The sequence below is a fragment of the Antedon mediterranea genome, chromosome 1 (assembly GCF_964355755.1).
Source record: "Antedon mediterranea chromosome 1, ecAntMedi1.1, whole genome shotgun sequence".
In the NCBI taxonomy this organism is placed as follows: Eukaryota; Metazoa; Echinodermata; class Crinoidea; order Comatulida; family Antedonidae; genus Antedon; species Antedon mediterranea.
In genome coordinates this window covers 24128582-24144780 of record NC_092670.1, presented here as the reverse complement: position 1 = coordinate 24144780, position 16199 = coordinate 24128582, and the positions used below count along the sequence as shown (strand labels likewise).

Below are 16199 nucleotides of genomic sequence, written 5' to 3'. Positions count from 1 at the left end.
GTTCTACAAAAGTTTATTAACTCATGATCGGAATATAACTTCATATTGAAAAAGTAATTTAGAGTATTAAATCAAGAGAGAGGAACCACGGGGTGAATATACAATCAATGTAATGTAATCCCTCACGAAAAGAGATGTTTTGTTACGTTTTTTACAGAAAATCTAACGAACTGTTTAATGACATAATTTAATATTTTGAAACACTGAATTAATTATCGCCTATAAATTAAGCTACTAAATATTATAACTGAAAAAAGACCAATAAAAACAATATGTATTATACAACATGCGTTTTGGGTTTATTTGATTAAAGTGTTAACCTTTATAAAATAGTTTTCTAATATGATAAAATAAAAATTCGAACAATCTGTACATCATATTTCAGAAAGATTGTGAATATCAGGAACATTTCAGAACATAAACACACTTTTGAAACGTTTTTGACATTTTGAGTTGATTTGATTATATCAGGTACTCTCTGGTAAAACCTAAAAGACGGGACGAATGCGGTATTCATATTCAGTGAAGATTACCATTTGTAAGTCATGTTTATATAACTTGGTGAGCCTACATACTATGCTTGTAGCATCACCCGCATTAATTACCTCAATAAAACAAATTTCTTTCACAACCCGTCCCATTTTTTACGAGTAGACATGTGTATAGGGCCTACGATAAAAAAAAATACCTAGTAACATGCGATATTGGCAAACTACTATCAAGAATTAATTTCAATTTGAGTTTAATTTGCAATTTGAATAATTCTTAGTCAAATGACGTCACAACAGTGGAAAAACGTCATAGGATAAATTTGCATAAATCACGCGTAGTTTAAGCAGTGTTTGGTATGGAGTGTCGTTTCGTATATTTTGCAACCTCTAGCAATTTTGACAAAAATATATTACTTTCATTGGTACAAAATGACCTATGTTTTTTGCACTCTACATTTGTATAGTTGTTAGCGTTACCAAGAATCGAGTAAATCATGCTTGTTTTTTCTTTGCTGGATGGTTAAAAAAAAAGATTGAATCTTATTCTCTGATGCGAGTAAAAGTGAATCTTCCCTGGTAAAAAAAAACCAGAAGATTGAATTTTCTCTGAATTTCTATTACCAGGTTAAAAAAACAGAAGAGTGAATCTTACTCTTTCATACAAGAGTGAATCGCTCTTTCATGACTCTCATACATGCAAGAGTGAATCTTCTGTAAAAACAGAAGAATGAATTTTACACTCCCATACACATAAGAGTGATTCTCACTCTTCAATAGGCCCACAACTAAGAGTGAATCTTTCTTCTTTCTGTAAAAATAGAAGATTGAATTTTACTCCCCCATACAAGAGTGAATTTCACTCTTTCATACAACTAAGAGTGAATCTTTTATCACTAGTAAACACAGAAGAGTGAATTTTACTCCCCCCCCCCCCCCCCCATACAAGAGTGAATTTTACTCTTCCATACAACTAGGAGTGAATCTTTCTTCACTGGTAAACACAGAAGAGTAAATTTTACTCTTCCATACAACTAAGGGTGAATCTTTCTTCCCTGGTAAAAACCTGGAGACTAAACATGATTGAAACAATTGCCCCATTATGTTTCCATGGAAACTATAAACATGTTTACCAACTACAGTAGCATAATATACTGCCCTTTGCTATTCATCAAACAATTTTGATTTCCAAAACATTCTTTTAACTACAAAACTTACTATTTCTATGTAGTTTAATATACAGATAGCTGGTTTAAAAGACAATTTAGCATTTTCATGTGTACAAAAAGGCAACATTCAGAAGTGGGATGGGGTTAGGGTAGATGAGAGTGAAAACAAGAGATACAAAATACCACACCAACTATTATATACAGAGATTTGCTGTCATTCTGAACTTTACAAGTTCAAAGTAACACACAAAGCAAATGATTAGGTCATGAAAGGAGTTGTATAGTGATACTATAGCAGAGGTAGTTAATAATTGACACTAGGCTGATACTACACACAGAGACTTTAAGGGCCTACAATACATATTAATGTGTTAAATACACACTTCCCAACACCAAGAATGTACCATTTTCATACATTGTTTTTGTACAGCTCAACACACCTGTACGCTGTCAGCGTGTGATCATAATTCGTCACTGACATTTAAATTTGATTGTCTGGCAATTTCCAAAAAACGAATAATTTGTTTATAAAAGGTAATGTTTGAATCCTTTTTTCACTAAATTCATTCACAATCCATTAAGATTCCATCACAAGATAAAAAATACACTTTCTTGTCCAAGACAAAATGTGCTGTTTGCAGAGCTTAAGGTGCGAATGTTTTGGCCTGTTGTCTCACTCTCTTATCGTACTCATTCCTGTCTTGACTAAAATTAAAAAAAACAAATAAATATCTGTTATTCTTCTTTTCATTTATAAACACACAATAATAACATTTTCTCATTATGCAATGTGACAAATCTATGCATTTACCTAATGTAAGAAATATTAAGTAAATATACTTTGCTCAACGCAACAGAAAATTCACATTTAAAAAAAGCAAAAAAAAATTGGTATGCATTGTGGGGACACCTCATAAGAATACGAGGAGAAATATATATTTCAACACTCCCCCAAATCATGGGATGCCTCTGTTAAAGAGACACTTTGTTAAGTTCCTAAGGTGTCCCCTTAATAGAGGTTCTATTGTATACATATTACACCTAGAGTAGTTGAACTGAGTGGGCTAAACACAATGAACTCTTTACCTGTAAATTGTGTATGCTTCAGCCTGTGCAGGATCCTTAATGTTAGGATCATTTAAAAGATCTTGTATTCCTAACAATATCTTGAAAAGGGAATAGAAAAAAAGATTGGTAAACTTTCTGACTGACTATTTAAATGTTTATACATTTTCAGTCCTGTTCAATTTATTTCTTGTATTCTTTATACTGGAAAGCCTGTTCAGTAGTAAACTACTGTTCTCCCACAGTGCCTAGGTGTGAGTGGCAGTGGTTGTGTGTGTACTCTAGTAAACCGGGGTATCCCCTACTCATCTCGAAGGATGTGTGTTCTTTAAAGTGCACATGAGCTATATATGTACATTGGACCTATAGTCTTTATCCGAGAAGTAAGTTTACCTGCTTAATTGTTACAGCTGGTCTCCAATCTTTATCTTCATCAAGCAGAGACAGACATACTGTCCCTGATGGATAGACATTAGGGTGAAACAGAGGTGGATCGAACTTACCTAAATGAAATATTGACATGTTAAAAATACAGCATTAATTCTAAACTGTGGGTATATAAAAACCTGAGGCTATTTAGACCTTACAATTACATTTACAATATTTAACAAGGGTGGTTCATCCAGCCAAAGCTGATCATTAGATACCCTGTCAGGCTTACGCAATAAATTTAGCCTTTATATGTAACATTATACACTTTATTACAGTCTATATTGAAAAAAAAATAGTATTTTTGTTGCAGTGGAAAAAAAAGCAGTAATTTCAGTAGAATAATGTTGAGATGGTCCCTTAATTTACATACATTTGGGCGGTGTGGTGGGATAGTCATCTTTGAAAATAATCTTGAGTTGATAAAGACCACCTTCCCATGTCGTCTAAAAATCAAAAACATCACTTTGATAACAACAAAAATAGAATACATTTTACATAGTATTGAGTTGTAAAGGTAAACATTTTATTTGAAAAACATTACAATTACAATAAGAAGTGACAAATTTATTTTTAATTGGACTTAAAGGAATATGATTGCTTACCCCTTTCTTTCCTGGTATTGCTGTAGAAAAGAAATCATAAAACAACGTTACAACATTTTAAACATAGTTTGAATTTGACATTTCATGATTAAACATACAACTTATAAAATTTATATATTATATATTTTTAAATCCAAAGGCAAATTACTGAAAAATTAAAACGTTGTGGTATCAGTGTCTGGATTTCAATGGAGATACCAAACAAACAAAAAAACCAAAAAGATAAACCAAAACAACCAGAAATATTAGCAGAGATTTTGGGCAACACTAGCCCTTCATCAGTGTAAGTATATATTATTTATATATTATATAGTTATGTATAGAATATTCGTAAAATATTGATACTTAAAAATTAAGTAATAAAAAATCATTATAACATTTTTAGTTTTATTAATAGTTTTAATATAATTTGATTGTAAAGAAATTATGGTTACAAAATTGAAATAACTTACCACATTCCCATGTCATGAGGTTTAATGTTCCATCTGCATTTTTCATTGGTTTAGCAACAAATCCCTAAAAAATATCAGGTGTAAATTAATTCAATATTAGGTTATACGTACCTGCCAACTCTCACGCTTGAGGGCTGATTTTTTATGCCTCATTTATTTATCACGCATCCATAAAAATATTCCGAAAAAACATTATTTTGAAATTAACTTGCCTATTTTGAAAGAAAAATAGTCTAGGGCTGCACATTATTTAATTAATTTAATTAATGTGAGCATAATTAACCTTGGCTTATGTTTATTTGTATTTTATGGTTGATGTTAGTACAGGACAAGCCAACTCAATTCTTCGAAAAATTTAACATAGAGGGTGTATATTTCACAATTATTTTGAGTTAACCCTCTTATTACCAATAACATTGCTATATACAATTTTAATTTAATGTCTCACGCATTGGCAACTGAAAAAGATGGCAGGAATATTAGGTTAATATAAGCTGGTCGAGTAAGGTCACTCAAACCTTGATGTATACTTATAGTGTTGATAAACCAATTAACATCATAAAGAAAATACAGTACAGTATTGCACTTTTAAGTCTAAATTTATACCTCAATAAAACCAGTTTGACATTGATTTTGGAGACTTAATACTTACAAATGGGTGATCTTTCCTCCATGCTTTGCGTTCCTCTGATAGACGGGCTATTGCTATGCCCGACATTTTAATAAATATGGTTTATGATAGATGTCAGTACCTACAAGATTTTATTAAATAAAAAATGCATTAGTTGTGAAGATACAATAATTTTATTATGTAGGCTAGGCATACAGTATGTGTGTGCTTCTTCTGAATTTGTGTATCATACTAGGCAGGCCTACAGTGTATGTTAGAGAGCAGTAGGTACTCTAGTTATTAATTACTTAAAAAACAGAGACCGTCCTAAACTGATGTCAACAAAAGGACCAAACGTCCAAGATATCTCTTATGGTAATTGAGGAACGAGGCAGCCTACCACTGACAATAGGCTAGGCCCCCTCTCTATTCTGGTGCTCTGGAGAAGGAACACAAACTCAATCAATCATGTCTACAAAATCACTAGTTCAGAAGCTTAAAGAGACTAATTTAAAAAATTGAATAATTTAACAAAGTATTTATATTTCAAATATGTAATATTTACCTAATAAAACTGTTTTATAGCAAGTTGGAAAAGTCTAAGACACTTTTCAGCATGTCCCGTACGAAAAACCTTCTTTTGAAATTATTGTGACCTTTGGCCCTCTGTTGTTTGGCGTTGCCAGTAAATTCGCTTTTTGTTTTCAATTAATGTTTGTATGTTTTTTTTTAATTTGAAATAAAGGATGATTTTACTAATACAGTACTAGTTGTAGCGATTCTGATATTATACGAGTGGTATTTTGAAACAACGATTTATATTTAAACTAAATATTAGTTTAGAAAAACAATGGTTTCTATCACAAACAACCGGAAAGTGATGACAGATTTTGTGCAAATTGTTTCATGATCTAAAAGTCTTGTTTTAAATATTATGAAGCAAATCAAATTTAAAGATAAAGTACACAAAACATTATTTTCAATAAAAACTTTATTTATATTCTTCACAATACCCCCATAAAATATTCAAAGCTTCTTCAGCTTAGATAAATTAAAACATTTAAATTTACATTGTAGTTATTTGATAAAACATTAGTAAAAATTATAGCTTAAGCGCTTTATCATGGTCGGAGATTTCTAAAACCTTTTGAATCACATAATCTCATGGTTTAATGTGCTTGGCTTCAAATCTCGAGGTCCAGGGTTCAATCCTGACCAAGTGCCAGGGTTGTAATTCATTCCCTAAGCCTTTAATGAGTTTATATAAAATATAGTTTATCATTCCTGTAATTTTGGCAAGTTTCTTGTGCTTAGATGGGTATGAAACGGAAAATCCATGTTTTAAATGATATAATAAAAACAACAATATAATAAAAACAACAGAACAATTAAAACATTTGTTATCAAAATACTTATTTGCATACAATACATTACAAAAAAATTCATGCATGATTCAATAGTTTTTTTTTGTACTTATATCATATTATACGATTTTTGCACGTTTAAATAAGCAACTGCAGATTTTGTTTTTTATAAAAGAATTTTAGAGGATAACCAAATAAGGATTAAAACAAATGTGTATCTTTATAACCATCGACAAGTTAACATGAAAAGGACAGCAAAAGTTCAGCCTAGGAAACTTAAGTAGCATTTTACTTAACATGTGCATTGATGATGAGAGGGAGGACGAGTGGTAGGGTAGGTCCATGGATACCACATAGAAAAAAAAAATAAGGCTAGCAAACTTGTAGCAAAATTGACTACAATATCATCAATCAGTGCACAAATAAATTAGCTGTAAAGTCATTTTCTAAAATGGAAAAAAAGGGACAGAAGTGCTAATGCCTGCTTGGCCATCTTTAGATCTCCATCTGGTCTGAATTTTTGTTTTCAATTGTCATTTATTTATTTTATACACTGATGGTTTTGAATATATTAAAACCACTCAGAGCAGTACTGATAATAGTTCCAGAGATTTGCGGATGCCAATGCAGCTCTTTGATGTCCTTTTGACCCTGATGAATGAACAACAACTGTGGTGGAATAGCAGCAAGTTCTGCAGATGCTACAGATGCTGATGTCTCCTCTTGATTCCTCTCAACGGCAAGATCCCAGAGGGTCAGTTGATCATCTGCCCCTGATGCAGCAAACACGGTGGAGTCTGTCGGATGCCATTCAACAGATGTAATAGGCCCTGTGTGATGTTTGAATTTTGCTACAGGTGATGTTGCCTACAAAACAAGTTTTCATCAGTTAATCCATTAAGCACATCGGAATTGTGTGTGAAATCACATTAAATGTGTATGGTATATTGTAATGTATTATTTGTCTCAACTAATAGGTAAAAATATCAAAGAAATTCTAATACATAAAAGTTTATGATTTATTCATATTTATAAACCCACTAGCTGAAAAACATTTAAAGAATCGAAATAATAATCACCTTAAATTGTCGTAGATCCCAAACATTAATAACACCATCATCTCCCCCTGATAAAATAAATGGTTCTTTCTTATTCCAACTAATAACGTTCACATCACTGCTGTGGGCATCTTTACTTAACATACAGGCTTGATTCGGCACGGCTCGTATGTCCCATATTCGAATAGTGCTATCGACAGAACATGATGCAAATACCTTGAAAACAAGATTACAATTACAGTACATTTTAATATTGACACTTTTAGGAATCAAGGGGAAATATTATACGCTGTCTGATATTAAGAAGCTAGAGAGACAGGACACCAAGCAATATAAGAAGCTTTTCATTTGCGACAACTTATGACCTAGTCATGAAGTTAGGTCAATTCATTGTGCGCATATACAGGGTAGTTGTGATGTACATCATATCGCTATTCCTCGACACAGTGGTGGTATCTAGGCATAATGCGTATGTCGTAGATAATTTAAATTGTAGGCTCTCTCTAGGAAAGCACTCTAGGAAGAAGATTATTTTGTATTTGTATTTTTGTATTTTGTATTTATATTTGTCCTCAGTGAGGAAATTCGGATTAGGCCCTCCACGGACCCACGGCAGCCAGCAGTGCAGCGCCTACCAGATTAGGCAATGAGAGTAAAGCATCTTGCCTAAGGATGCAATTAGTATGGTACAGATAACCTCGAACCCATGCCTATCACATGCTAGTCCGATATTACCATTACACCATCACTCTCCAGTATATACAGCACCCGCCACGATTTCTAGACGGTCTCCCATCCAGAACGCAACCGGGCCCAGCGTTGCTTAACTTCGGTGATCTGACGAGAACCGGTGTTTCAACGCATTATTATTATTATATGCAACTGGTGAAATGTAGTTTCCCTAATATAAGTATGATTATCATATTCAACATAGTATGCCAGCAAAGGTGATTTATGTCATCACTTACATTTGATTCATTAGGGGACCATTGTATATCTTCTACTGAGTCTGTATGTCCCGTGAATGGTCTCTGATCTACATGCCAGCTACCACCATCTTGCAGTTTCCAAACGTGTATATTTTTCTTACAATCACCGGAGGCTAAACGACCTGCAAAACCAAAAATTTGATCAAGAAAAATAGGCTGACATGTTTCCTCTGGCTAAGTAATGACACTCCTACGTCCACAAAGTTTTACTGTATTGACTGAATTATACAAAAACGTAAGTTAACTTACCAGGCACTAAATTTGACCAATCTACAGCATAGCCTTCAATCTGATGACCTGTAAATGTATGCAAAGGCTTTGATATCAATGGTTTCTGTTGACCTGTGACCTCTAGGGATTGTAATGATGGGCTTATATCATACAGGTGTACTTTGCCCGTTTCACACCAGCATGCAACCACGTCTTTGTCTGCTATTTTACTGACCTATAAATAAAGAGAAAACATTTCATAGTTTGTTAAGCAGTTATGGATTATGTCAAGTCAAATTTATCATAATTTTGTTTATTCTTTAACCTGTATATGCAATTATTTAGCAAGACATTTTGGGGTAATCGCAAACACCGTTACACTGTTATATATTGTAATAAGTTAAATTGTATGTTGTATATGTACGGCCCCAGAGAACAACAACCTTGTTTTGACCTGGGCCTCTGTGGATAAATAAAGTTGAATTTGAACTTCTACATAGAAACCAACAAAAAAATAATAAAAAATAAATAAAAAACTAAGCAAAACGGCATTGGTATGTAGCTATACCATATGGAATGCCCGCTTTTAACCAATGTGAAAACATTGTTCCCTAATAATGTACAATTTTTAACTGTAATTTTTATAACAATCTTTTGCCCTGCATATGCTTGGCACTCCTAGCTGTGACATTCTTATTTGAAATAAAGGATTTTACATATTACATGTATGTAGTGTAGTTACTGCAGTAATTTCAGTAAAACATTTTTTAGATCAATCACTTTTATTTTTATTTTATTTTACTTCATACATTTCTATTTCTTACCCTTAATCTGTTTACCGATCCATTAATACTAATCATTTCATTTTTAAGTTCTGGCATTTCTTCATCTTCATCTTCACTCTCGCTGTCAGATGACGGATCCTTGCAATTACTAAACAAGTTACTCATCTTCATTACAATGATGCTGTTCAAGTGTGCCTTCTCAGCCTGTGTACCTAGACACACAAATAACAAGTTAATCAGATTAATAATAGTTTGAATTACAATCTGATTAATAAGGCATAATAACATGCACTCACATACAGTAAATGCAATTTGAAAAAGAAATGAGTTGTGACTTGGTGGTTATGATGCTTGCCTACCAATTCAAGGGTTCTGGGTTCAAATCCTGTTATGTCATGAATATTTTCTAATGACAAATTACAATTTACAACTCCACTCCCAAAGACTTGTAATAAGAGTTTGTTTACTGAATGTAGAGCATCGTGTGTATATGTTTGTCTTGTGAACAAGATTGCCGCCTTGGCAATTTGCCTAAATATACAAAACAAAACTACAATTCTACAATTAAAATTCTAAAATATTGTATATAGAGACACAGCTATGATATTTGATTATGCCAATAAGATATAACTTTTAATGTAATTCATTTTTGTGTTTAAATTACAAACATATTCAGGTAAGAAAACAAGGAACCCCTCATGAAGCTCAGAATTGTTAGATGACAAAGAGAGGGGACAAAACATAAAAAAGAAAAAAAAACACCTACAGTACAAAATGAAAGAAAAACAATGAGCCTGATAGTCTAGTCTTGAAGTTGAATTACAGGATTGAAATTGTGACATAGACATTAATGTCAAGTTTACCTTGATATACAATTTAATCAGTTCAGTCAGTGAAGACTGTTTTAAACCATCACCATTAATTAATAATAATTATAAAGTAAATAAGCAGCTTCTGTTTTTTAATCACTTTGATGCATTCAATATAATAATGAATGAATAATTCTTATTATCCTTTGATTAATAATAATTTTACAGAATATATTATTATAATAACAATGTCAAAATATCAATGGATATTTTATTAAAATAATTGTAATTGCAAGCTGTTGCTAAGTAACATAAGTATTATTATTCAATCGTATAAGCTTACAAGATAGCATTGTTTAATATTATACTGTATGTAATTGTAACACTACAGTAAGTTTATAGTCTGACTTAAATATATTTTGAAATGAATTAATTATTAAATTTAAAAGTTAAGTGCATATTACTGTTAATTCTTATTTTGACTTTAAAAAAATGAATTAATTAATTAATTACTAATCTAAAAGTTTTAAGTAATATTTTATTTCAATAATTATAAAATTTCAATGGTCTACACAAATAACCAGATACCTACCTGCGACAAGGTAGGCCGTGTGTGGGTAAGTTGATCGGTCATTCCCAAGCTGATCACGTATCACATCAAAACTTAAACAAGGATCCCCTAAGTAAAATAAAAAAGAAATTATAAATAAAATCAATTAAAGTAATGGTATATTTGCAAGAAAATAAAATTATAAATTTGTTTTCAAAGATATTATACTGTAAGTAGATGACTGCTGCAAACCACCAATTTAGCAAATGGTACGCAGTTTTATTTTAGTACCTAAACCTTACCCTCAGTAAGCAAGTATTAAGAATCTGCAACTATGATGATTCTCTCTATAAAGTCAAACAAATATTAAGCTCTGTCTACACTATCAAACTAGTTTTAGACAAAAAAAGTGTGATGTGCCCAAATAATATGGTAGTGATATGTGATCATGATCTGATATCCATACTATGGGGATATCAAGTTTGTAGACAGAGCTTTATGAATCATACCAAGAAGCCTTTCCTTTTATTTTTGAAATAGAGTTTGTCCAACTGTTACTGCAAGAACTATTTGTCATGTTTTGTGTTGCTGGTTTTCATGTTACAGGTACGTAAATTTGATTTAAATCTCAATTTCTTTTATTTCGGAAATTTCATGCAAAATCAACAAATGTACAAACAGAAAAAGAAAAATTGCAAACTCTAAGCTTAACTATATAGGATACAATATATTTTTTAGCTTAAAATTTAAGAGTTAATCTTACTTTTTTCAAAATGAAATACAGTAAAATGTACTGAACACACACTATTGTCCATTATCATTCTTAAATATAAAATGGAAACTTGAAGGAAAATTAATTAGTTTAATTTTGTATGCATTACAAATAATGCACCCACTCTACATTCTATTAAAAATGTATTATTTTTATTACATGCAATTCAATCAATACTCAATAAACATCATAAACTTTACAGGAAACTTGTAATGGGCTATAAAATTTCATTTTAATTGTACTTGCTTTTCTTTATTACTTATTGATTCAGGAAAATTGATCATAAAACATGTCTTGTAGTAATGAATTTATGCTATGGTAACTATTTAAACAAGCCTGGTATCAATATACACTTTTTGTAAAAATAGAGCTGTCCATTTGCATACTGTATGGTGTGTACGGTCTTCTGTTGAAAAAGGTGAATAAAGATATCATATGATACGATAATATCTTTAGTGTCAAATTCTTTTTACCTTTGAGATATTTGTGTTGTTTACTCAAAATGGTAATGGTAATACACCTAGGCCTAATTATATAACGCATACAAGTAAATCTTTAGCAGGATCGATTTTATAATGACAAGTTATAGTTGTTCAATTAAAAATTGTATTTTTTTGTATTTTTTTTTTTTGTATTTTTTTTGTATTATTATTTGTCCTCAGTGAGGAAATTCGGATTAGGCCCTCCACGGACCCACGGCAGCCAGCAGTGCAGCGCCTACCAGATTAGGCAATGAGAGTAAAGCATCTTGCCTAAGGATGCAATTAGTATGGTACAGATAACCTCGAACCCATGCCTATCACATGCTAGTCCGATATTACTATTACACCATCACTCTCCAGTATATACAGCACCCGCCACGATTTCTAGACGGTCTCCCATCCAGAACGCAACCGGGCCCAACGTTGCTTAACTTCGGTGACCTGACGAGAACAAATAAATAAGCCTCCTCTAAGAACTAGTTAGTAGTAGGCCTAGGCATTAGATTTCTTATTTAGCTAAGCCTGCTACCGTACTAGCTAGGCCTTACTAGCTAGGCCTAAAATACTTTAAATTAGCTAGGCCATAAATTAACTGAACCGAGTGAGCCTAGGCTAGGCATAATGATGGATGTACGTGCAAACCAACCTGTTTGTGCCTGGTGGTACATGTGGTATGCTGATTCGTCCCTAACCAGCTCTTCACCATCTGTCAGTTCTCCCCCTGGGATGTATGCCTTTATTTCCATGTTGCTGTCTCCCGCATCATTGTCACTATTATTACCTTCAAGTACTTCCATTTCGTCACTACTCTCTCCATCATGTTCATTCGACATTCTTGTAACAATTTTAGCATAAACACAAAACAACTCCTCTCTCTCGAGGTTTCTTCACAAAACACGTTTTTTAAAAACAGCTAGTTGTAAATGTGTACTCCAGTATTTTAGATTATAGATGGCGCTAAATTTTTTTATACTCAGAGCCATCATTATTATATAAAAGAGTTGTGACGTAGATGTAGTTGCGTCCTTTGTTTTAAAAATGTATAACATTCAAAAGGTTTTAACTATCGAATTTAATATCAAAACAATCAATTTGGACTTTGATGTAATTCGCAATATTTATTAGTGTTGTGGGAATATGTTAACACAACATCTTATGAATAACAAGTATAACGTAATAAAATATAATATTTAATAGTATAATATTATAATACCGTTAATATGCTTGTAGTAACGTTTAACCTAATAGTATTTTTGTCAAAATATAACAAATGACCAATAATTAAAATGGTACAAAAATATAAAATATGACCGGTTATGATACAATAAAGGTAAATTATTACAAGTGTCTAATTTGTTGTGGTGGGGTGAAGATGAAAAATAAAAAAAGGTTTAAAACTTTAATTCTTATCGTTTAAGCAGTGGGACAGCCAGTCGACAAATCGTGTCAAATTTCGACTCGGAGAGGGCGCCCTACTTTTCTAATTTAGTTGAAAATTGCTAAATTTTAGGGTGTTGGAAAAACACAATATTTGTAAATTTAGCTGATTATCGGAAAAATATTGTTAGTGAAATAAATTCATAAATGGTTTTAATATATTGTCATGTAAAATTAAATGTATTTGAACAAAACGATAATCTGTAATTTAACGGCAAAATCAACCAATGTCTTTTTTCCGAAATTGTACCCTAGAAAATCATTAAAATAAAATATTTAGAAAAATTGAACAGTCCTGAATTTAAAATCCCTGTTAGAAAAATTAATAATCTACAGAATACGATATTAAGATACAAAATTCGGTGGTTGGGATGCAGCTCCGACTATTCAAACTAAAGGTACCACTATTTGTTCCATCGAAAACTAGCGAAACCGCCATTTTGTAAACTCATCGTCATCGTGTTTATGAATTTATTTATAGCGAACGATATACGCGATGTTTATAATTGTCCGCGTATAAGAATTCATATAAATAAATACATTCCAATACAACGTATATTATTACTTGTTTATTTATCACAGTATACATTTTAGTTGAGGAATATTTATCATAACTATTATAATAGCTTTTATACGAGTCCGAGGCCTAGCCCTATTAGCCAGCGATTGTTCCAGGGGCGGAAAGTCACTTAGTGACGTTGTGATCGGGCGCGTCGGGCCTAGCTAATATTAATAATATGACCTGAAATAAGCGGCTAACAAGAACTGTTATATACTTGCTTACAATTGTTTTGCTATTGATGAACAAACAAGCAATTAGATTGAATAACAAATTATTTATTCATTTTTTTTGGGTAAAAACATGTACAAACTAGTACTGTATAATATAAATTAATACATTGTAGTATAAATATTAAACTAATACAGTATTAATAATAATAAAATATAAAATAGGCCTAACATACAATAAATATTCAATTTTTAAGGTCTACCACATGACAATAACATAATTTACAGAGTATAGTGTAGTAGGTTTGCATTCAACATAAATATTTGTATTGTAATATTCATCTAAATCCTCTGCAACATACATTTTTGTAATTCAACATTTTGTTTTAAATAATTAAATTATAGTTTGGGTATGACAATGTCGGTAGGTAACGGTGTCATCTTTTTATCCACTTCACTCTCAGTTTGAAGTCACAAAGAAAAAGAACTCTGCATCATCAACGATTCCTGAAAGTGTCAGAAAAAATAATAAATATTATTTTAAAAAATGTTAATGTCTGGTTGTATATATAATTATAATATTACATGACATAAAAGTAAGGCAAATGGAAGCTGTATTTTATTAATTAAATTACAGTATTTACTATTATTATTTATAATCTAGGCCTAGGCCTACTAGTAGCCTAGCTAGGCATCTATTGAGCCTAATAAATCAAATAATATATTAATACTGATTGAAAAAAAGTATTTTTTTGGGGGATCAGATCACCAGGCTAGGCCGGCCAGGACCAATGATACTCGTAATCAGTACAACTTAACGACTATCGGATCAGCATCAACACAGTACAACACACGTCTCGCTATCGCCTATACTGACACACGTGTCTCGCGTTGCCGAAACCACGCTCACAGCTAGAAAATGTACCTACCTTTCGAGGCCTGAGAATACACCAACAAATTTTGAACAGGATAGAAATATATCATACTCGATTAAACTAATATTATTCTTGATAAAACAATTGATTATAATTGTTTTAATTTGTTGGGATGTACCTCCGACTATTCAGAAAATGGACAACAAAACAGTAGTCAAATCGTACCACATTTATAAATTTCACGAGTCCCGACTTCAGTCGCCGAATGTATTGTATTAGCTTCGGTTTCTTTGAAAGAAACCGATTGGTTATTCAATTATACTTATTAGGAAATGCTTTTACCATAATAGGTAATGTTGGGCGGTTCTTAAATATTCATGAGAGCTTAAAATAAAACAGCACTTATTTGCTAGGCGACGAAAAATCGTGGTTTCAGTTTTCAACGATAGGTGGCGCTTCAAAATCGTCAATGCGGAAGTAAGTCGATTTTACACGATTTAACGGTCAAAACGCGAAGTGGCTTTCCCACTGTAAGTATTAAGACTCCGAAGGCCTCTGGCATCCACTCAATTTGTTATTTTGTGGGAAGGGTACAAATAAAAAGTCACTTTAATACCGGAAAGTTTCAGGTAAAGATTATTCAGGTACGTTTGTATTTAAAGATGAGGAACAATCCAATAAGCATTATTATGATAAACACAACAAGAAGACTAATTAAGAAACATGCACACGATCTTTGTTTTGTCGGCTTCTTCATTTCCATGCCCATTTTCTCTGAAAACAAAATACATTGGTTTCCGTTTTAAAGAAATAAGTAAAATAAATCTAAGAAACTACAGTTTAAAAACATAAATTATATTCAAATATACTAATTAGCCTATAAACAATATTACCCAAGGTACATCTGAGCAATAAAAAAAAACGCTCTGAATGTAATAAAAACGACACAATTATGAATAAAAGCATTACCATCGGTAGGCCTGTTGATCAGTGGCTGGGCTTCAATATCGATTTCCTAAAAATGAAGTTTATCATAAATCATTATAATTTCCATTTGTTAATTATTAGTAAAATTGAGATTATTTATTTAACAAAATAAAATTTAAAAAAACCCATGTACTTACGTCATTCAGAACATCTTCTGAACTTACTGATGAATTAGTTGCTAAAAAATGAACATCAAGTTTAGAAAATAATAGACCTGACGTACTTTTACAAAGAAAAAAAGAACTTAATGGTGGTAAACAATTTGAATGTTAACCATTTTCAAATGAATTACTGTACAAACATACTTATGATTATCAATGTAGGCCTACAGTTA

General features: G+C 31.8%; 2 protein-coding genes and 1 long non-coding RNA gene across 3 annotated transcripts; all 3 read right to left on the bottom strand.

The window, feature by feature from the left end:
* Positions 1 to 1429: 1429 nt before the first annotated feature.
* On the bottom strand, positions 1430 to 5461 carry LOC140063514 (SUMO-conjugating enzyme UBC9-A). Its single transcript, XM_072109868.1, has 8 exons — positions 5384 to 5461; positions 4861 to 4960; positions 4209 to 4272; positions 3757 to 3776; positions 3525 to 3597; positions 3116 to 3225; positions 2744 to 2823; positions 1430 to 2362 (listed from the first exon to the last, which is right to left on the bottom strand). The coding sequence occupies exons 2-8, from the start codon at positions 4924 to 4926 to the stop codon at positions 2302 to 2304; spliced, it is 474 nt and encodes a 157-aa protein (XP_071965969.1). The 5' UTR covers positions 4927 to 4960; positions 5384 to 5461; the 3' UTR covers positions 1430 to 2301.
* Positions 5462 to 5826: 365 nt separating this feature from the next.
* On the bottom strand, positions 5827 to 12723 carry LOC140063513 (glutamate-rich WD repeat-containing protein 1-like). Its single transcript, XM_072109867.1, has 7 exons — positions 12484 to 12723; positions 10626 to 10712; positions 9264 to 9436; positions 8479 to 8674; positions 8209 to 8351; positions 7262 to 7456; positions 5827 to 7049 (listed from the first exon to the last, which is right to left on the bottom strand). The coding sequence occupies exons 1-7, from the start codon at positions 12668 to 12670 to the stop codon at positions 6729 to 6731; spliced, it is 1302 nt and encodes a 433-aa protein (XP_071965968.1). The 5' UTR covers positions 12671 to 12723; the 3' UTR covers positions 5827 to 6728.
* Positions 12724 to 15415: 2692 nt separating this feature from the next.
* LOC140048401 (uncharacterized) lies at positions 15416 to 16023 on the bottom strand. Its single transcript, XR_011845073.1, has 3 exons — positions 16003 to 16023; positions 15848 to 15893; positions 15416 to 15652 (listed from the first exon to the last, which is right to left on the bottom strand). It is a non-coding gene; the product is annotated as an uncharacterized lncRNA (long non-coding RNA).
* Positions 16024 to 16199: the final 176 nt, after the last annotated feature.